The sequence below is a fragment of the Saccopteryx leptura genome, chromosome 10 (genome assembly GCF_036850995.1).
Source record: "Saccopteryx leptura isolate mSacLep1 chromosome 10, mSacLep1_pri_phased_curated, whole genome shotgun sequence".
Lineage (NCBI taxonomy): Eukaryota > Metazoa > Chordata > Mammalia > Chiroptera > Emballonuridae > Saccopteryx > Saccopteryx leptura.
In genome coordinates this window covers 35,395,768-35,417,829 of record NC_089512.1, presented here as the reverse complement: position 1 = coordinate 35,417,829, position 22,062 = coordinate 35,395,768, and the positions used below count along the sequence as shown (strand labels likewise).

The 22,062-nt window shown below is 40.1% G+C and overlaps 1 protein-coding gene across 1 annotated transcript in view; it reads left to right on the top strand.

Moving 5' to 3' along the window:
• The first annotated feature begins 134 nt into the window (after window positions 1-134).
• Window positions 135-22,062, top strand: part of MRPL3 (mitochondrial ribosomal protein L3) — a 52,365-nt gene continuing 30,437 nt past the window's right edge. The window contains exons 1-5 of the mRNA XM_066350651.1: window positions 135-397; window positions 1,369-1,553; window positions 2,967-3,058; window positions 11,932-12,030; window positions 20,803-20,902. Coding sequence (XP_066206748.1) covers window positions 306-397; window positions 1,369-1,553; window positions 2,967-3,058; window positions 11,932-12,030; window positions 20,803-20,902 — 568 coding nt within the window. The 5' untranslated portion in view covers window positions 135-305. The remainder of the gene's footprint in view (window positions 398-1,368; window positions 1,554-2,966; window positions 3,059-11,931; window positions 12,031-20,802; window positions 20,903-22,062) is intronic.

Genomic DNA, 22,062 nt, shown 5'->3' with positions numbered 1-22,062 from the left:
TTTTTTTTCCAACCCCCTGGAGAATCGTCCCTGTCCTCCATACACCAACTCCGACCCAAGGTAGGACTATTCCGGAGGCAGAACTTTAGTTCCGGGGCTGAGTCCGGTGCCCGGAGGGCATTGCGGAACGGACCGGAAGGGGGCTCCCGCGATTCTTTTTCCGTCCATGAGGACGTCTTCGGGCAGCGGGCGGGACTGCTCCAGGGAAGTTGTGGTGGGGGCGTGCCAGTGGCGTGGGAACTCCCTGAAAATAGAGCGGAGGGGGCCCCGGAAGTGTAGCGACCCGAGCCCTCTCTGGCTCCTTCATGCTTGGTTGGAGGCTGCTGGCTCAGGCCGGCTCCCAGGTGCTGGGCCGTGGCGCCGGGGGCCTGGATGCTGCCTGTGGCTCCCGGAACAGGTGGGTGTGGGCTAGAGACGGGGTCGGGGGGTGCGGGAGTGTGTCCCTGCAAAACGACAACTTCGAACTGTGGCATGGCTCGACACGGAAAGGTCTGCCCTGGGTGGGAGAGGAAGGGGGCTGTGTCAAGACCTAAGGTTTGGAAGGGTAAGTGAGGAGTGTTACTCCAAGATAGCCCTTCGAAGGACTGGAGGGTTTTTGTTGTTTTTTGTTTGTAATGCTTATGAGCGATTGACCTTGAGCATTACCAACTGCAATAATAATATCTGCCAATTAGCGTTTTGTATATTAGGTGCCCTAGCTTAAGTGGCCTCACGTGAGAGAACTCTCATCCATTTTGCAGATAAAACGGAGGCTTGGGACAGGAAAAGTAACTTACCGGTGATCAATAAATGCAAAATTGAGACTCTGACCTGAATAATCTGCCTAGCTACAAAGGGAGGATAGACTGAAGAAAACTTGACTGGTTTTCTGACATTCCGCTGCCCCGACCTCAGTCCCCTTTGGTCTTTCTAGATGTGTTCAGCTGATCAGAGGTCGTGGCTTTCACAGATCTTTTGAATTCGCACAACTAGTTTCTTCATCACTCTGAATCTAGGCCGGGTCACTGCAGGGAAGAGGTGTTTATCAGAGAAAGATCAGCATTGTATCCATATTCTGCAACTTGTACTGGATGTGAACTATTAAGGTTACCTGCAAATAGTATCTCCTGTGTCTAGGTGGAACTACTTTGTTAGAAAACTGATTATCCCAGAAGAGAAGAAGAACTTTGTCTTCAGGGTAATTATTAACACTTACTGTGTGAACCCCATTATTATCATAAAGAATGTCAGGGGAGAAAAAGTGAACTTGTATGGAATCCAAGCCCTTTCCTAAGGCCCTGAAGACAGTTCCCAATTTATGTGACCTCCCTTCACTATGTTAAATAGAGAAACTTTTGCATTGTGGTTTTTTAATTTTTATTTCTGCAGAACAGACATCTGGCTTTTGGTTAGAAGTCTCCATGGCAAGAGTGTTACTTGGTGGGATGAGCATCTTTCTGAAGAAAATGTCCCATTTGTTAAGCAGCTGGTCTCTGATGAAGATAAAGCCCAATTAGCAAGTAAATTGTGTCCTCTGAAAGATGAACCATGGCCTATGCATCAGTGGGAACCAGGTAGTTAATTTGTGTATGATGAGTCCTGGTTACTTGGTGGCTGGCACATTCAAAATTATAATGACTGCTTGACAGATTTATCCTCTCTTGAATATATTTTTCATGTCTTAAGTGTGTCTGTCTCATTGTGCTTTGGTTTGCAAATTTATTTCCAGCATCCTATTCTGCTGTTAATGAATGTCTGGTGATAATCAAGATTTGCTAAAGAAGCTGTTTTGTATGTGAAATGAGAATCAGTCTGCCTATGTTTTCTTGTTTCCTTCAGATAAAAAAGAATATAAAAATTAATCAGGGAAGAAAGTCTGGAAGTATATGATCTAAATTGTGTCCCAGATGTCTCCAGTTGGGAAGTTCTAGCACTGTGGATTTGCCAGGCATAGCCCCAGGATTAGGTGTTTGTGCCTAGTAGGGTGCTAAATCCATATGTGGACAGGCCAAGAAGAATAAGACCTGTCTTTTTGTGAATATAATCTCTGGTTGGGGTTTATTGTAACAGTTCAATTGTATAATGGAACAACTTGATCAATTTATTTCAACAAATCTGTTATGGTGAAGGCCAACATAGTTTAGCAATGTGACCACCTGTGTCATCCTTATAACCCCAGTTAACTTATTAGAATTTGAGTGGTAGATGTTGTCTAATTAATGACGTTTGATATTGATACTATAGGAGAGTAAAGTATAATGAGGGATTTATCATGCCCTCTCTTAATACCACTATTTTTAAACCAGACTATATTCGTGTAACAGTTTTCTTTATTATGCACAGTTTGCTGATGTTTGTTCATTATAGAGAAATTTCCTGAGTTGCTATATCTTATGTCAGGTTTGGCTGAAGGTGTTTTTGTGTGTGTGTGTGTGTGTGTGTGTGTGTGTGTGTGTGTGTATTTTTCTGAAGCTGGAAACGGGGAGAGACAGTCAGACTCCCGCATGCGCCGACGGGGATCCACCCGGCACGCCCACCAGGGGGCGATGCTCTGCTCCTCCGGGGCATCGCTCAGTTGTGACCAGAGCCACTCTAGCGCCTGGGGCAGAGGCCAAGGAACCATCCCCAGTGCCCGGGCCATCTTTGCTCCAGTGGAGCCTCACTGCGGGAGGGGAAGAGAGAGACAGAGAGGAAGGAGAGGGGGAGGGGTGGAGAAGCAGATGGGCACTTCTCCTGTGTGCCCTGGCCAGGAATCGAACCCGGGACTTCTGCACGCCAGGCCGACGCTCTACCACTGAGCCAACCGGCCAGGGCTAAAGGTGTTTAAATCTGTAAGGAACAATTGTGTTTTACTCTATGAATATATTAGCATGTTTTTTTACTTGCCTGCCACTTATTTTAAAACCGTGATTTAAGAAATGCTATTGCATCATGTTGGCAGATGTTGAAAACGCTCATATTAATATTCATTTGTTTTTAATTGCCAGGTTCTGCTAGAGTAGGCCTTGTTGCAGTGAAGCTGGGCATGATGCCTTTATGGACTAAAGATGGTCAAAGGCACGTGGTCACATTACTTCAGGTAAGAAACAGGAGATGTAACAGAGCTTTATGTGGAGACCTACTTGTACAAACTTAAACAGGCAACATTTGTATCCTGAAATGTGTGTCTGTGATGAAGAATAGGTTAATGTTGAGCGTAAATACTATTAAAGAGCTTTACTTCTGATGGTTTCAGTGAATGTTTTCACTCTTGCCTGGCTTCTTGTTACTGGCATGGGATAATTGGGACAATCAACAAAAATGATTGTAACGATGATAATGATTATAACCTGGCTTCTCCCAGATCTACTAGTTCAGTTCAGTATCAGAAAAAAAAAAATCTCAGTTCATCTAATTTACATAATGAAGTTCTTTCAACTCTAAAATATTTTTTATCTCTTTGCTAACTTGGAATGTAAGAGTCTTGTCAGGCGAAGCAGCATTTTGTTCTCTGAAATAAAACAAACTCCTTAATATTTAATAATGTGGGCCCTGGGACCAGAATACCTGACTTCGGGTCTCGGTTCTACCACTTCCTAGCTGTGTTCTTTGGAGCACTGTGTCTCATCTCTAAAATATATATTATTCCCCAAATCACTTTGGACAACTCAGTTCATCTTCGGGGCCAGCCTTACACAATTGATGAGAATGAAAGTAAGAGTTCGTGCACCTGAGTACTTGGAGTGCTAATAGGCACAAGGAGCCGACAGACCCTTAGTACATTGTTACTGACTCTCAGAGATCAAGGGTAGGGTTACAGTTTCTAGAACTCTAAAGAACTTTGGGAGCGTTGGGGAATGACTGGTGGGATTGTAAATTGGTCTGACCACTTCAGAAAATACTTTAGCCTTATGTGGTAAAGTTGAGATAAGTAACCCTTGTAGTCCAGCGACTCCTTTTGTGAGTACTACTAGATTTAAACAGGTATGCACCATGATAACTGTGCAACAGTGTTCATAGCAGTGTTACTACTTTTTTCTCTTTTTTTTTTTTTTTTACTTAAGGTTTATTTTATTGATTTTAGAGAGAGAGGAAGGTGGGGGGCAGGGAGACAGACAGGAACATCAATGTGTTCCTGTATGTGCCTTGACCGAGGATTGAACTGGTAACCTCTGCTCTTCAGACAATGTTGAGCTGTCTGGCCAGGGCAGTACTGCTCTTAGTACACCGAAGTTAGAAATAACTCAGATACCCACCAATGCTAGAATGGGTGAATTGCAGTATAATCACGTAATGAAATGCTGGATAACAGTGGAAAGGAGCTGATGGGGCTACATGCAACAATATGGATGAACCTTACAAGTGTAGTCTCGAGTGAAAGAATTAAGACATGGAAGAGTGCATGCAGTCTGATTCTATTTCTATAAAGCTTAAAGCAGACAGCGCTGAGCTACATTGTTTATACTTTTTAAAAAAATTTTATTTAGAAAATTAAATTTAACGGTGACTTTGATCAAAAAGAGTATATAGGTTTCAGGTGAACATTTCTATAGCATTTGAACTGTTGATTATGTTGGATACCCATCACCCAAAGTCAAATCATTTTCCGTCACCTCATATTTGTCCTTGATTACACACTTCCCCACACCCATTCCTCTGATAACCACTTTTCTCTATGTCTGTGAGTCTGTTTTATATCCACCTTGTGTGAAATCATACATTTCTTAGCTTTTTTAAATTTACTTATTTCACTCAGTATAATGTTCTCAAGATCCAAATATGTTGTCATAAATGTCACTATGTCATCATTTCTTATGGCTGAGTAGTAGTCCATTGTATATATGTACCACATCGTCTTTATCCAGTCCTCTATTCAGGGACACTTTGCTTGTTTCCATGTCTTGGCCACTGTGAATAATGCTGCGATGAACATGGGGGTCTTTACATACCAATGTTTTCAAGTTTTGGGGGTAGGTACCCATTAGCGGGATTGCTGGGTCATATGGTAATTGTATTTTAATTTTTTGAGGAACCACCATACTTTCTTCCTTAATGGTTGTACTAATTTGCTTCCCACCAGCAGTGAATGAGGTTTCCTTTTTCACTACAGCCTCTCCAACACTTATTATCTGTCTTGTTGATAATAGCTAATCTAACAGGTGTGAGGGAGTATCTCATTGTGGTTTTTATTTGCATTTCTCTAATAGCTAGTGAAGGTGAGCATTTTTTCATGTATCTGTTGGCCATTTGTATGTGTTCTTGGGAGAAGTGTCTGCTCAGATCCTCTCCCCATTTCTTAATTGGATTGTTTGCTAGTTTGTTGCTGAGCTTTGTGAGTTCTTTATATATTTTGGATATTATTCCCTTTTCGGAGATGTTGTTTGCAAATAACATCTTCCATTTAGTTGGCTGCTTATTTGTTTTGTCAGTTTCTTTTGCTGTGCAGAAGCTTTATAGTTTGATACAGTCCCATTTATTTATTTTTGCCTTTACTTCCCTTGCCTTTGGGGTCAAATTCATAATTGTTCTCTACTATGAACTTAGTACCTGTTTTTTTGTGTGTAATTTATAGTTTCAGAATTCATATTTAGTTCTTAGATCCATTGTGAATTAATTTTTGTGCAGGGGGACAAACTGTAGTCAAGTTTCATTCTTTTGCATGTGGCTTTTCAATTTTCCCAGCACCATTTATTGAAGAGGCTTTCTTTTCTCCATTGTGTGTTTTTGGCTTCTTTGTTGAAGATGATTTGTCCCTATATATGTGGTTTTATTTCTGGACTCTTGATTATGTTCCACTGTTCTATATATCTGTTTTTGTTGCAATACCATGCTGTTTTGATTGTTGTGACTATAGTATAATTTGAAGTGAGGTAGTTCATTCTTTTTCCTCAGGATTGCTTTGGTTATTCGGGGTTTTCTCTGGTTCCATATAAACCTGTTAATTTTTTGTTCTATTTCTTTAAAAAATGATATTGGTATTTTGATGGGGATTGCATTAAATTTGTATATTGCTTTGAGTAATAATGGCCATTTTAACTATGTTGATTCTTCCAATCCATGAACATGGAATATTTTTCTATTTCATTGTGTCTTTTCCAATTCCTTTCAGTGTTTTGTAGTTTTCAGTATATAGGTCTTTCATATCCTTTGTTAAGTTTATTCCTAGGTATTTTAAATTTTTTGTTGCAATTGAAAAAGGAATTGTTTTTTTAAGTTCAATTTCCGATGTTTCATCATTGGCGTATAAAAAATCAATAGACTTTTGTATATTCATTTTGTATCCTGCAACTCAACTGTATTGGTTTATTGTTTCTGATAGTTTTTTGGGAGAGTCTTTGGGGTTTTCTATGTACAGGATCATGTCATCTGCAAAAAATGATACCTTTACTTCTTTCCTGATATGGATACCTTGTATTTCTTTCTCTTGCCTGATCTCTTTGGCTGAGACTTCCAGAACTATATTGAATAAGAGTGGAGAGTGTGCAGCCCTGTCTAGTTCCTGATTTTAGAGGAAAGGCCTTCATTTTTTTCACCATTTCATATGATATTAGCTGACAGTCTGTCTACATGGCCTTTATTATGTTGAGGTACTTTCCTTCAATTCTAATTTTATTGAGTGTTTTAAACATAAAGGGATGTTGTATCTTAACAAATGCCTATCAATAGGTACAGTTCTTTGTTGTGTTGATGTGGTGTATTATGTTGATCAATTTCCATATGTTGAACCATCCTTGTGCGCCTGGAATGAATCCCACTTGATTCTGATGTATTATATTTTTAATGTGTTGTTATATTTGATTTGTTAGTATTTTGTTTGGATTTTTGCATCTGTATTCATTAGAGATACTGGCCTGTAGTTTTCTTTTTCTGGGTTGTCCTTGCCAGGTTTTGGTATGAGGGTTATGTTGGCCTCATATGTGTTCCAGTATTGCTGCTGCTTCAATTTTTGGAAGATTTTGAGAAGGATAGGTACCAAATCTTCTTTGAATGTTTGGTAGAATTTACTAGTGTAGCCATCTGGGCCTGGACTTTTGTTTTGGGGGAAGTTTTTGATAGTTGTTTCTATTTCCTCCCTGCTTATAGGTCTATTTAGGTTTTCCACTTCTTCATGACTCAATATAGGAAGATTGTATAGTTCTAGGAACTTACCCATTTCCTGTAGGTTATTGAATTTGATGGCTTATAATATTTCATAATATTCTACTATGATCTTTTGTATATCTATTATGTCTATGGTAATTTCTCCTCTTTCTTTTCAGATTTGTTTATATGAGCCCTTCCTCTTTTTTCCTTAGTGAGTCTTGCCAGTAGTTTGTCAATTTTATTGATCTTTTCAAAGAACCAGTTCATTGTATTAAATTTTTCTATAGTATTTTTGTTCTCTATTTCATTTAGTTGTGCTCTAACTTTTACTATTTCCTTTCTTCCGCTGACTTTGAGTTGCCTTTGTTCTTCTTTCTCTAGTTCCTTTAGGTATGAAGTTAGGTTGTTTACTTGGGATCTCTCTTATTTCATGATATAAGCCTATAATGATATGAACTTCCTTCTTATTACTGCTCTTGCTGCAACCCAGAAATTTTGATGTGTTGTCATTTTCATTTGTCTGTACATATCTTTTTTTCCCCCCCCCAGAGATAGAGGGACAGATAGGGACAGACAGGCAGGAAAGGAGAGAGATGAGAAGCATCAATTCTTTGTTGTGGCACCTTAGTTGGTCATTGATTGCTTTCTCATATGAGCCTTGACCAGGGGGCTACAGCAGAGTGAATGACTCCTTGCTCAAGCCAGCGACCTTTGGGCTCAAGCCAGTGAGCATGGGATAATAGTTATGATCCCATGCTCAAGCCAGTGACCTCGCACTCAAGCTGGTGAGCCTGCGCTCAAGCCAGAGGAGCCCATGCTCAAGACGGCAACCTCGGGGTTTCTAACCTGGGTACTCCGCATTCCCATCCAATGCTGTATCCCACTGCACCACCGCCTGGACAGGCTATATATATACGTATATATCTTTTGATCTCTGCTTTTATTTCTTCTTTCACCCAGTTATTTTTGAAGTATGTTATTTAATTTCCACATTTTTGTGAGTTTCTTGACTTCATTTTTACAACAGAATTCTAATTTCAAAGCCTTATGTAAATATGTTTGGTATAATTTCAATCTTCCTGAATTTGTTGATGTTATTTTGTGGCCCAACATATGGTCTATGCTTGAGAATGTTTCATGCACACAGAGAAGAATTTATATCTGACGTTTTGGGATGAAATGTCCTGTAGATGTCTATTATGTCCATTTGGTCCTGTGTGTCATTTAGGGCCGATATTTTCTTCTTGATTTTCCATTTGGATGATCTATCTAAAGCTGTCAATGGTGTGTTGAAATCTCCAAGTATGATTGTGTTTTTCCCAGCTTCTATTTTTAGATTAGTTAGTAGATGTCTTATATATTTTGGTGCTCACTGGTCAGTGCATATATATTAAGAAGTGTTATGTCTTTTTCATACAATGTCCCCTTTATCATTATGAAATGTCCATCTTTGTCTCTGGCTACCTTTGTTATCTTGAAGTCAGCATTGTCAGGCACGAGTATGGCTACACCTGCTTTCCTTTGGTTATTATTTGCTCGGGGTATCATTTTTCAACCTTTCACTTTGAATCTACTTTTGTCCTTGCAGCCTAGATATGTCTCTTGAAGGCAGCATATGATTGGGTTTTGCTTTTTGATCCAGTCTACTCCCCTGTGCCTCTTTATTGGTGAGTTCAGTCCATTTACATGTAGGGTAATTATTGACACTTAAGGATTTCCTATAGCCATTTTATGTTTTGTTTTCTGGTAGCTCTGTGTCTTGTTTGGTTCTTCTTTTTTTTTGTTTCTGTCAGTTGTTTTTGTTTGGTGGTATTCTATACTTCTTTCCCCCATTCTTTTTTTAAGCTCTGTGTTTCAGTAGTGGCTTTTTCGTGGGTGGTTACCATTAGGCTATTAAAATGAAAATGTTCATATGTACAAGAGTCCTTTGTCTTATGAGTGCTCCTGCACTCCATACTCCTTTGCTTTTGAAGATCTTTATCCTTTCCCCTTTTATTTTATTGTTGTCAGAGATTATCCTTGTTTTTGGGGGGCGTTATTTATTTATTTCTTTGACAGAGAAAGAGTCAGAGAGAGGGACAGATAGGGACAGACAGACAGGAAAGGAGAGAGATGAGAAGCATCAGTTCTTCGTTACGGCATCTTAGTTGTTCGTTGATTGCTTGTTCATTGATTGCTTTCTCGTATATGCCTTGACCAGGGGGCTACAGCAGAGCGAGTGACCCCTTGCTCAAGCCAGTGATCTTGGGCCCACGCCAAGGACCTTGATCTTCAAGCCAGTGAGCTTTGGGCTCAAGCCAGCTACCATGGGGTCATGGTCTATGATCCCACGCTCAAGCCAGTGACCCCGCACTCAAGGTAGTGAGCCCACACTCAAGCTGGATGAGCCTGTGCTCAAGCCAGTGACCTCGGGGTTTCAAATCTAGGTCCCTTGTGTCCCAGTCCAACACTCTATCCACTCTGCCACCACCTGGTCAGGCTATCCTTGTTTTTATTGTAACCTTGTTGGAGCTTTTTCTTGTAGTTTTGATTTGTTCTTTGTGTGTGGCCGAATAACCCCCTTGAGTATTTGCTGCAGTGGAGGTTTTCTGGTGATAAATCCCCTCAGAATCTGTATGTCTGGAAAAGTTTATTTCTCCTTCATAGTTGAAGGATAATTTTGATGGATATAGCATTCTTGGCTGGTAATTCCTCTTTTTCAATACTTTGAATGTTTGGGTCCATTCTCTTCTGACTTGTAGAGTTTCTGCTGAGAAATCTGAGGATTACCTAGTGGGCTTTCCTTTATATATTATGTTCTTCTTTTCCCTGGCTGCCTTGAGGATTCTTTCTTTGTCATCGATTTTTGACCATTTTATTACGATGTGCCTTGGAGTAGGTCTGTTTGGGTTGTAGTAACTCAGCCTTTTGTTTGCTTATTGGATTTGAGGCTCTAACTCTTTCCATAGTTTAGGAAATTCTCATCAATTACTTGTTTCAATAGACTCTCCATACCCTTCTCCCTCTTTTCTTCTTCTTCTAATATACCCATTATCCTTATATTGCTCTTTCTGATGGAGTCAGACAATTCTTGTAGAGCTCTCTAGTTTTCTTAATTCATGAGTCTCTCATCTTCACTCTTTAGCATCTCTAGTTGCCTGTCTTTGGTGTCACTGATTCTTTCCTCTATCTGGCTTGTTCTATTCGCCAAACTTGCTACCTCAGTTTTCAATTCGTGTATTGAGTTCTTCATCTCTGTTTTTAAAGTTTCAATCTCCTTGGTGAGGTATTCGTTTTCTTTATTAGTTTTCTGAGCTCATTAAGTTGCCTGTTGGTGTCATCTCGCATCTCATTGAGTATTTTCAGAACTTCAATTTTGAATTCTCTATCATTTAACTTTAAGGTTTCCATGTGATTGAGATTTTTTTCTTGAGTTTTTTTATTTTCTTTCTAACTACATCTCTGTCTTGTGTAGCCATGGTATTCAATTTCCTCTTCCTTGATGGCATTCGAGGGTGGTATTGTTAAGAACCCTATCAACAACAAAAAACTAAAGAAATGAAAAATTTTAAAAATAGAATAAAAACATATTTTCAAAAATTTATGACTAGAAGATAAACCACAGAAAAAAGATCAAAAACCAAAACAGAAAAACAAAACATCCAGAAAATTAATAAGAATAAAATGTATATAAATTAAAGAAAATGAAATTTAAAAGAGAAAAAAAGGATAAGAAGGAAAAAAGGGGGAAAATGAAGAAATAAAAAGGAAAAATAGATTTCAATTTTGAGAGGTTACTTCCAGTAGGTGTCATTGTATTAGCTCTGTGAATTCCCTGGGCTGTCCTCTGCTGAAATGTTGCTGTCGCAGTAATGTAAGTGGAGCCATAGTGACAGTGGGTGGGGCGTGTCGTGAGGGCTTTACGCTTCGGCTTTATGGCTTTATGGCTCTAGGAATGGTGATCTCGGGCTTCCAGGAGCTTCTCCCCATGTCTCAACAGACCTGTAGTCTATTCAGTCTGCACATCTGCAGGCCCAGCTGGGGTTTCTTTGCTGCGTTACAATTGCTCAGTTTGTTGAAATTTCAAGGGGAGAGTCAGGAGTATCTCTCACATTGCCATTACTCTGACATCAAGTAATACTTTCAAAGATAGTAATCATGAAGAAAAGTAAGTAAAGGATTACCATAAATGTCAGGAGGAAGAGTTATTTCTCAGGCAGTGCATCTCAAATAGTGTGCCTCAGGATCACCTGGAGGGCTAATAAATCAGAGGTTCTGATTTCGTAGATCTCGGATGAAGCTTGAGAACCTGCATTTCCGCAAAGTTCCCAGGTGATGCTGATGCTGCTTGTCCATGGACCATGCTTTGAGAGTCTCTCAGTGGTCGGCAAACCACTCTCATTTGGCTCTCATTAGTCAACAGAGCCAAATATCAACAGTGCAACGATGGAAATTTCTTTTGAGAGCCAAATTTTTCAAACTTAAACCATATAGGTAGGTACATTCCTTATCGAGGTAGCGCCCGCACGTGGTATTTTGTGGAAGAGCCACATGTAGCTCGTGAGCTGCAGTTTGCCGACCAGGGTGGGATTTGAAAAAGGAAAAAAGGCGTGGGGGGGTGTGATTGGGAAGAAACGGAGGCATGGGTAGTGGTTATGTGTATATTTTATTTATAAATATTCATTTTGTTATATGTTTGTGTCCTATGCACTTTTTTATATGTGTTATATTTGACATTTTTTTCCAAAGGTTATCTATATTTTATGATTGTGGTTGGTTAGAGGAGTGATAAGTAACTTGAGGGAATTCCTAAATGTCCTAGGGCCTCAGTGTGATTTGTGTGTAGTGTTAAATTGTGTCTTGGCCCAGGCTTACTTTTTTTGTGTGTGTTTTTTATGTTTGTGTTTTTAGGTACAAGACTGTCATGTCCTAAAATATACTCCAAAGGAAAACAATGATGGAAAAAGGGCAGCCCTCACTGTAGGAGGAAAAACTGTGTCCCGCTTCCAGGTAAGGATGTGTTTTCATTCCTAGGATAGTACATTTTAGAAGTTTTAGAGTTCTTTCAGTTGTGAGCATATTCCATTGCGACAAACATATTTATCCGTGAGGTAAACGGTGGGTTCGGGAGAGATAGTGTAGTAGAACTGCTGAGCCCAGGAGTCTGAAAGACTGAGTTTGTTCCAGCCTCTGCTCACTGACTAGCAGAAGTACCTTTAGTAAGCTGCAGGCTTTGTTCATCTGTAAAATGGGGATAAAAGTACTGCTTACCTAAAAAGATTACATGAGGGTTTTTAAATGTGCCTGGCATGTAGCAGATTCTTCAGTAATAACCTTTTTTGGTTATTGTTTTGTGTTTAGGTTCCCTTTTTTTCTAAGCTATTTCAACAATTGACACCAATAGCACGTGAGGGTTAATTCTGTATATATTAGAAGGAGCTTTCAGTATTTGGAAAAAGGTTGTATACAAACCCACATCAGAATTTTTCAAATGAAGCATTTTTTTCCCCAAATACTAATAGAATGCTGAGTTTATAGTTTAAAATGGAAAAATCTACACAGTATCCTTTATTGGATGACTAAAAGCAGAGGATACCTTTCTAGAAATAGTGATGGTTTTCACTAATGGATACTGAAACATCTTTAGGTTTGGTAAGACATTATCTTTAAGGTAAATATCTTTAAATTGTTTATGAACTGGACATGGATGGAACTCAGGATACAAGCTATCCTATGCAACTCTCAAACCTAGTGTGTACTTATTATGTGCCTCCTGTTTCCTTGTCATAGTTAACTTTTATTGAGCATTTATTACATGCTGAGTGTGTAAGCATGAAGCCTTTACATTTGTTAGTAATCTTTACAGCCTCTGAGGGCAACTAGCTAGTAAGAGAGTGACAAGCAGACTGCAGAGCCTTACTTTCGTAACTGTGACTTGATGCCCACCATCTGGGAACACATAAGCTAATTGGGAAGATGGACAAGTGAATTAGCCCTCTCGGTATAGTATTATAAGTGCAACAGCACGGAACAGGGGTGGCCACTTCTGGTTGGACAAATCCTCTGAGGGGTCACAGGAAGGAGACCAGAAAGTAGCATGTGTTAAAGGCATGCCAGAAGCAATGGTTTCTGTAGAAGCAGAGACATGTGGAAGAGTGTGTGTGCTTGGAAAGAGAAGGGTAGTGTGCCTTGATATTAGTGTGCGGGTGGGGAAGGTAGAAGTGTCAGGATGGAGGCTTAAGGAGTCCAAACTTCATCCTGTTGACTCCAAGGAGCTTTTTGAATTCTTTAATCAGGGTAGTAAGGGGATCGAATTGTTATCTTGGTTAAATAAATGATAGGAATCTGGATGGAGAGAGGACATTTGGGAAGTTGGTTTAAGCACTAGGGGGAGAGTTGATAAAGTTCTGAACCAGGGCAGTTGCATGGGTTTGGAAGGAGCGGAGGTATCTAAAAGACCAGGTGAGTGCGAGTGTGTGGTTAGGGGACTCAGGCATGGAGCAGTTTCTAGCTAAGCAGCTAGGTCAGTGCTTATGCTGTAACCTGGATTGGGACACAGAAAGAGAAATGGGAGGAAAGATATGTTTGAAGTGCTTAGAGAAAATCCAGGTGGAGTTGTCCCGTAAACCAGTGGTCCCCAACCCCCGGGCCGCGGACTGGTACTAGTCCGCAGAGAAAAAATAAATAACTTACATTATTTCCGTTTTATTTATATTTAAATCTGAACGATGTTTTATTTTTAAAAAATGACCAGATTCCCTCTGTTACATCCGTCTAAGACTCACTCTTGACGCTTGTCTCATAAGTTTGACAATTATATTTTAAAATACCAGTTTTTATGCTGGTCGCATAATTTTATTTTGTGCATTTATTCGTCCCACCCTAAAGGCTGATCCGTGAAAATATTTTCTGACGTTAAACCTGTCCGTGGCCCAAAAAAGGTTGGGGACTACTGCTGTAAACAGTTATATATACTGATCAGTAAATTGGCGGTGGTTGAAGTCATCTGAGTCCTATAGTTTAATAGGATTATAGGCCATCTAGGCCTGTCTCCTAAGTATTAGAGAAGTTAGCTATTTTGCATATTATATTATGGTAGTATAGTTTATCTTCCAGGAAAGCTGTGTAGCAATATCTGTCCTATTAATTCTTGATAGTTTATTGGCTAATAATTTCAGGGTTCAAGTAATTCCACAGTAATTAAAAAACACATTGAAGTATTTTTAGAAACTTCTTTTTAAATGTCAAGTGTTTGAATTTTTAATTTTGTAAATATATGCCAGCCTTCATGTGAATCATGCGAATAATTCTCTGGTTTAATGGATGCCACTGTTTTCTAATTGATTGTATTGCCATGTTTTTGTTTTGGCTATCAGCATCATCTTTATTTTTATTACCAATTACTATAAATTCACATCTTTACGGTTTTGATATTTATAAATCAAGTGGACATAGGGTCAGGAGATCTGAGTTCTATCCTGGTTTCTGTTTGCCCTTTCACTCCATCTTTATGAACATGTATGTATTTTCTTACCCAGGAAAACAAGGGATTGGCCTTGATGACCCTAAATTTTCTCCCAGATCTAAGTCTCACATTGATTCTCTAATAGTTTAGTTTTCAAGAAAAAACAGAAGTTCTGGAGGGAGAAAAAGTACTTGCCAGCTCAATTTATTGTTTTACTTAGTGATGATGTCTTACAAATAAAATTTAATTAATATAATACTAACATAGTACAGAAACAATTTTAACCCACAACATAAACTTTTAAAACTATTCACTTCTCTAGTATAGGAAGTGCTACAGAGGCCCTTCTTACTCTTTAAGATACAAATTCTCCAGGTCCAGAGGACATGTATTACTATGTTAAGGAAAAGCTTTGTCTCTGAATGACCTTTCTTCAGAATGGTGTATGAAAATGGAATTTTAGGATTCTTTATAAGAAAAGCATTTTGAGCCTTACTGATGGTGGTGCAGTGGATAAAGCATTGACCTGTGACACTGAGGTACCTGGTTTGAAATCCTGGGGTCACCAGCTTGAATGTGGGCTCATCTAGCCTGAGTGCGGGCCCAGCAGCTTGAGCGTGGGATTATAAACATATCCCATGGTCACTGGCTTGAACCCAGGGTCACTGGCTTGAGCAAGGGGTCACTGGCTTGGCCGAAGCCCCTCTAGTCAAGGCACATGTGAGAAGCAATCAGTGAAGAACTGCAAGTGCCGCGACTACCGTCGCACCCTTCCTGTCAGTCTGTGTGTCTTTCACTAAAAAAAAGTAGTATTTGATTCAGACGGTAAAAACAATTTTTAAACTGAAGTACGCAAAATTGCTCTTGCATATTGTAACCCTTATGGAAACTGAAAGTAGATTGATTATAAAGGGTTTTTAAAGAGAGAAAGACCTATGAATATAAAGCATCAAATAGTTAAGCATTCTAAAATAAATTGATGAAATCAGTTTTGTTTATAATAGGACTAAAACTGTTATTTTTTCTAGTCTGTAAAACATTTATGCCTCCAAGAAATTGGGAGTCACTTTGCTTTTGCTATTTTTGTACCTTGTTCTAAATAAAAACTGATGTGATACATAGTATTTTTGAATAAGGAAGTTAAATAGCCTTAAAAGTTGATTAAATCGATTCATCTTAGGAGCAGGGAAGCGTTTTCATTGTGAGGAGGATAATTACAGAAAACTTTGAAGAGGGAGAGAAAATGCATTCTCATATATGGGATTATTCAAGTGTGACATTGCTGTCAGTCTTTTAAATTGCCTTTGAAATTATTTATTTGGAAGTTTAAAAAAATACCTTTGTTACACTGCTGCTGGTTTCAACTCAACTTGAGCATTTGATTTTTCTCATGACTGATATCTACCTATACTACTCATAAAAATTAGGGGATATTTTATAGCTTCATATTCATTTTGAAATATCCCCTAATTTTTGTGAGCAGTACAGTTTTATGATATTTTTATCTTAAAAGAAAGAAATGGAAATACTTAATTTTAGCAAAATTGGAAGATAATCAAGAAGTATGTATTACATTTTTTCTGTTTATGTTGCAGTCTATAGTTATTTAGGTCAAGATGGTAATCTTTTCCATTTTGTATTACTAAAAAAGTTACGGATTTTTCTCAGAAGCCTCCTTGGTGTACTTAAAAACTGATATTAATAAAATACTATGATTTTTGAGTCACCAAGTAAAATATGTGAATGTTAAAAATAAAGTTGAAGTCTTAAAATTTGATATATCTTGACTGATTCGTCAGGAAAATAATATCAAGGAGCCACATTTTTAAATGAAAACTTTTGTGTTGCTTTTATTTAGGAACAACTGAGTATGATTAAAGTTGGAAAGCCTCCGTAAGAGGTGTTGAATGTTAGTCTTTTAGACCTCAGCAAGTGGGAGTGGAGGCCCAAAGCGACTGTGGTGAGTGCGTGTTCCCGCGCTCTTGGAGAAAAGGGGAGCTTCTCGAGGGAACGCTGGGAGACACAGAACAGTATTTCACCGACACTGAAGCAGAGCTGCTCAGCATGTGTGGCCCGGTCCACCTGTGGGCCACAGGGGGATTGCCACCTGTGGACTGATCTAGAATTAAAGTTCTATGCTTCCAGGCCAGTCCCACCCATTTTCATGTCCACACAAGTCAACCTCCTCAATAAGTTATATAAAGGGCCACTAACAGTTCACATTTCTTAGCAAGTACCTAAAGTGTGCAGTGTAATCAAGTAAGTCTGGCTGTGCGTATACTCCATTGTATTGTATTTGGGGGGGGGGGGGTGTGCTTTGTTTCAGTACAGCATTGGCGTCATCTTGAGGTGGGTAAGGTTTTTCAGTTGCTGCTATTCTTGTTTTTTGTTTTTGTTATTGTTACAAATTACTATTGTTTGATTTTATACTAGCTTAGTTTCTTACAGATTTGTTCATCTTCAGAGTAAGTTGTCATGTTTGTTCTAGACCTATAAGTTTTTAATAAATAGAATTGAAGATAGAGGCCACACACTGTCAGGCCACATGCATGGTGATGTTGTGTGCCAAGCACTGACTCAACAGCAGTTAAGGATGAAAAGTGGGGTGTCTGAGAGACAAAGCAGGACTCACACCCAGATGCATGTCTGTCCTCTGTCTTCCACATCTTCTCACCTTTCACATAGCTCACTTTGCAGTATCTGCCCTGCTGTCGTTAGCTCTGAAGTGACAGACACAGGTGACTAAACAGCCCCTACTCTCAGGGGCTCACAGACCAGCAGGCAGACAGACAGGTAAGTTCAATAAACACAAGGTCATGTGGACAGTAACTGAGATACGTACAAGGTCTAGAGATGGCAGATGGAAGATCAGCCTGCTCTGGCAAGGCTGCCCAAGGAGGGGTCTGGACAGAGGTGTCCCTTCAGCTGGGACTAAACGTATATTTAACAGATTTGTAATGAGCTTTGGAGGTTCAGGCTTGGGGGAGAGATTGCAGGGCACGAGACTGGCGTAGGCAGACACAGGTAAGCATACATAGAATACCATGGCTCATTGGGGGCCTCTTGGTGCTTCGTATGTGATTGGAGGAGAAATTGGGGGAGAGAGAAAAGCAGGAAGATAGACATACTTGTGTTGGCTACATTCTCATGAAAGAGACACTCTTTCCATCAGAAAATATAAAGTGATACAACTTTTTTGGTAAGTCTTGTAGCAGTCTATATTAAGAGTTTTAATTAAAAACTCAGGATGTTGTGGTAAGATAGTAGGATGTTCATAAAGTTTTCTATTCTGGGATATTTAAAATAGAAGAACAAAAGTTAAGGGATGTAGGGAAGCTGATAGCAGGACCTACGAGGAGCTGCAGACATAAGCAGCAACTAAAAAGTTCCTGCTCTCAAGAAGCTCGTATTTTGGTGGGATTGGAATGGTACAGGGAGACTATTACAAAGAAGATAAACTAAAACTGTATCATAACAAATGGAGAGAAGTACGTTGAAGACTAATGAAGAGGCTGGATGGATTGTGAGTGACAGAAAGTGGTGCTATTTTTATTATTTTTTTAAATTTTCCATTGATTTAAGGAAGGGAGAGAGGAAGCAAAGGAGAGAGAGAAGCATCAGCTCATTGTTTCACTTAGTTGTTCCATTTAGTTTTGTACTCGATTGCTTCATGTACGTGCCCTGACAGTAGGTTGAACCCATGACCTTTTGTGCGCCTGGTCAACACTTTATCCACTGAGCAACTCAGCCAGGGCCCAGTGGTGCTATTTTATTAGATAGACTGATCAGGAAAGGTAAGTTGGTGTTTTAATGGAGACCTGGGCCTGACTTGTGGTGGCACAGTGGATGACGCAACCTGGAACACAGAGGTCACCTGGTCAAAACCCTGGGCTTGCCTCGTCAAGGCACAGATGGAAGTTGATGCTTCAGGGGTACAGTATACACAAAGGACCCAAGACCGTTGTTTAATGTGTCCTTGCACTAGCAGGTGAGCCACAGGAAGAACAGCAGATGAGGCCGTATTGTATAGAACCTTGTAAATCGTGGTAAGGACTTAGGACTTGATTCTACATAAGATGGAAACCATTGTAGAGACATGAAATAACTTCAGTTCTGAAAGGAACATGCCAGAATGAGGAACAAACGAGGGGTCAGGAGTGTGGAATTTTGGAGATTAATTTGGAGTCTATTGAAATAATCCAAGGAAAAGATGGTTGGGTAGAGTGGGAGTGAGAAGTGGTTAATGTATTTTTTTTTTTTTTTTGTATTTTTCCGAAGTTGGAAAGGGGAGGCAGTCAGACTCCCACATGCGCCCAACCGGGATCCACCCGGCACGCCCACCAGGGGGTGATAATCTGCCCATCTGGGGCGTCGCTCTGTTGCAACCAGAGCCATTCTAGCGCCTGAGGCAGAGGCCACAGAGCCATCCTCAGCGCCTGGGCCAACTTTGCTCCAATGGAGCCTTGGCTGCGGGAGGGGAAGAGAGAGACAGAGAAGAAAGAGGGGGGAGGGGTGAAGAAGCAGATGGGCGCTTCTCCTGTGTGCCCTGGCCGGGAATCGAACCCAGGACTTCTGCACGCCAGGCTGTCGCTCTACCACTGAGCCAACCGGTCAGAGCCCATGTATTTTTAAATAAAGTCTACAGGAATTGCTAATGGATGGGACATGGGATGTGAGAAAGAAAAAAGTCAAAAGACCATGAGATTTCTGGTCCAACAACAGAAGTATGGAGTTGCCATTTATTGAGATTTGGACGATGAGGAAAACAGACTTGGGGGTAAGGGGGAAATCGAGTTCAATTTTAGACCAGTTAAACTTAAGTTACTGTGTGATATCAACATGAGATGCTGAGTTGGCAGTGGGACATAGGAATTTGTAGTTCAGAGTAGAATTTGGGGTTGAAGTTATAAATATGGGGTCATAGCATATGAAGGAACCAAGAGAGTAGTGACTGTAAGCCAAGCGAGCGTCTTAAGGAGAGAGGAGACACCTTGCCAGGAGTTGCTGAGAGGGCCAATAAAATGAGTATTGACCCATGTATTTGCCCCCATGGAGACATTGGTGATCTTGACAAACACTTTCCATTGAGTATTAGGGTCTGAAAGCATCTAATTAAAGTTGCTTTGAGAGCATGGAGGGAGAGAAGATAAACCCAGCAAGTCTTTTGGGAAGTACATATTATTGTTAGGGGAACAGACAGATTAGCTAAAGGAGACTGAATAAGGAAAAGTTTTGTTTTAACATTAGGTGATTGTGACATCTTTGTAGACTAATAGGAAAGTTTCAGTAGAAAGGGGGACATTAGTGATTCAGAAGATGATGGGGACAATTTCAGTAGTAAAGCCATTGAATAGATGAGAGGGGTTAGGACTGAGTACACAGTGACGGATTAGGCTTTTAATAAGAGCATGGACAGCTCACCTATCGTTGTGATTTCCATCCTTTTTTACATCAAAATCATACGAGTGCTTTAAAAAAATGCTGATGCCTGGATGCCACACTAGACCAGTGAAGTTACACTGTTCATGCTGAGCGCCCTGGGCATTGGCATTTTCTAAGAGCTCCCTGTGGGCGTCTGGGCAACCTGGAGTGTGATGGGAGGACAGTGTAGTTAGATGGAGTAGATTTAAGAGTGTGGGAAGTGCTCTTGATTCTTGTGTATTTTTTTAATGAAATAAGCAACATAATCAGCCCAAAGGGGAGAGGAGAAGGGAACAGTACTGGAGGATTTCTTTCTTTGTCTTTTGGTGCTCTGAGCAGTAGTTGAACCCACAGCCTTGATGTATCAGGACGCTATTCCAGCCAAGGCACTGCTGGAGGTTTTAAAAGGGGATGTGACATGGTTGACTTGGAGAGTGTGAGAAGGACTTGACCAGGAGGAGGGAAATGTAGGTTGGCCAGGCCACATTGAGATTCACTTTAGTATGTGGTCATACATTTGAATGTCACCTACCATGTTTTCTTCTAGCTACTTGGGAACAAGTGCAGAGTAGACAGAGTGGAATTTCCCAGAATTGGGATTGTTGGTATATAGAATCTCTGGTGAAAGTTCAAGTATGAACAGAATTCTGTTTATTTTCCTACAGAACAAAGGTCTTTCCCCATGTTCTGTATGTGAATCTGGGCACATGGTTGAATCCTACGTGTAATGGATTATAGATGCAGATCTCACCTCCCTTCAGTAAGGGGATGGAGTGTTCTTTCTTCATTGGGACCACAGTGCTCTTTGACTTGTCTTCTGGTGTGTATAACTTGGTTTAGATCTCTGCACTAAACCCCACCTTTAGTATTTAATGTGTGTGCTGCTTTTTCTCTAGAAATCCCCCACTGTATTGGAATTTTACCGAGAACTTGGATTACCACCAAAACAGAAAACTAAAGTCTTTCGCGTAACAGAGAATGCTATAATTAAGCCAGGTAATCTGAGGCTGGGGAGAGGAGGGAGGGGGGAAATACCCAAATGTGTGACTTATTTCATGTCAGCCCTTTCCGTGAAACTGTGTGCACGGAACAAAGTCTCAGCATTTATTGTTTAATATAAACAAGTAGGGACAAACAAGTCTTTCTCTTTTCAGTGAGAACTATAGAGAACTTGCTGTTTTTTCCATGAAAAAGGGAAGAATACTTTTGTTTTTAATGTACAGAGAGTTTCACATTTGGAAAAGCCTCTCAAAATAGATGCATCAACTTTTTTTTTTTTTTTTTTTTGTATTTTTCTGAAGCTGGAAACGGAGAGAGACAGTCAGACAGACTCCCGCATGCGCCCGACCGGGATCCACCCGGCACGCCCACCAGGGGGCGATGCTCTGCCCCTCCGGGTCGTCACTCTATTGTGACCAGAGCCACTCTAGCGCCTGGGGCAGAGGCCAAGGAGCCATCCCCAGTGCCCGGGCCATCTTTGCTCCAATGGAGCCTTGGCTGCGGGAGGGGAAAAGAGAGACAGAGAGGAAGGGGGGGGGGGGGGTGGAGAAGCAAATGGGCGCTTCTCCTATGTGCCCTGGCCGGGAATCGAACCCGGGTCCCCCGCACGCCAGGCCGATGCTCTACCGCTGAGCCAACTGGCCAGGGCAGAGATGCATCAACTTTTAAAATGTGAAGTTTACTGTTTGTAGGCCATTTAGCAGGGAATAGCTACACTCGCTGAGATAGAATAATTTGAAAAAATATAGCCTAAAATTGGACAGTGACTAACCATAGCACTTTGATATAAAGATTATTACTTAAAAATTTCAAAGTATTTTATATAATCCATGGAATGTGCAAAAAGTGAGACTTGGCAATGTGATTATATTTGTTCATGTGATTTACAGCATTTGATGTCTTTAAACTTCAGATGAGTTTTCCAATCTCTTGAACTTGAGTTCTTACACGTTGACAGTAGAAGGATGTTTTAAGACTTGGTATTTTAATATCTAAACTGAATTTTTTGAAGTAAAATACCATTGTAATAGACCATAATAATTGGAGTGACAGAGGGTCAGCTTCAGTATAAGTTAGAATTAAAAGGTATTTTTTGAAGTGCAAGTTTTGCAATTAAATGGAATTAAACTAAGTATAGAAATTAAGTCCACATTAAC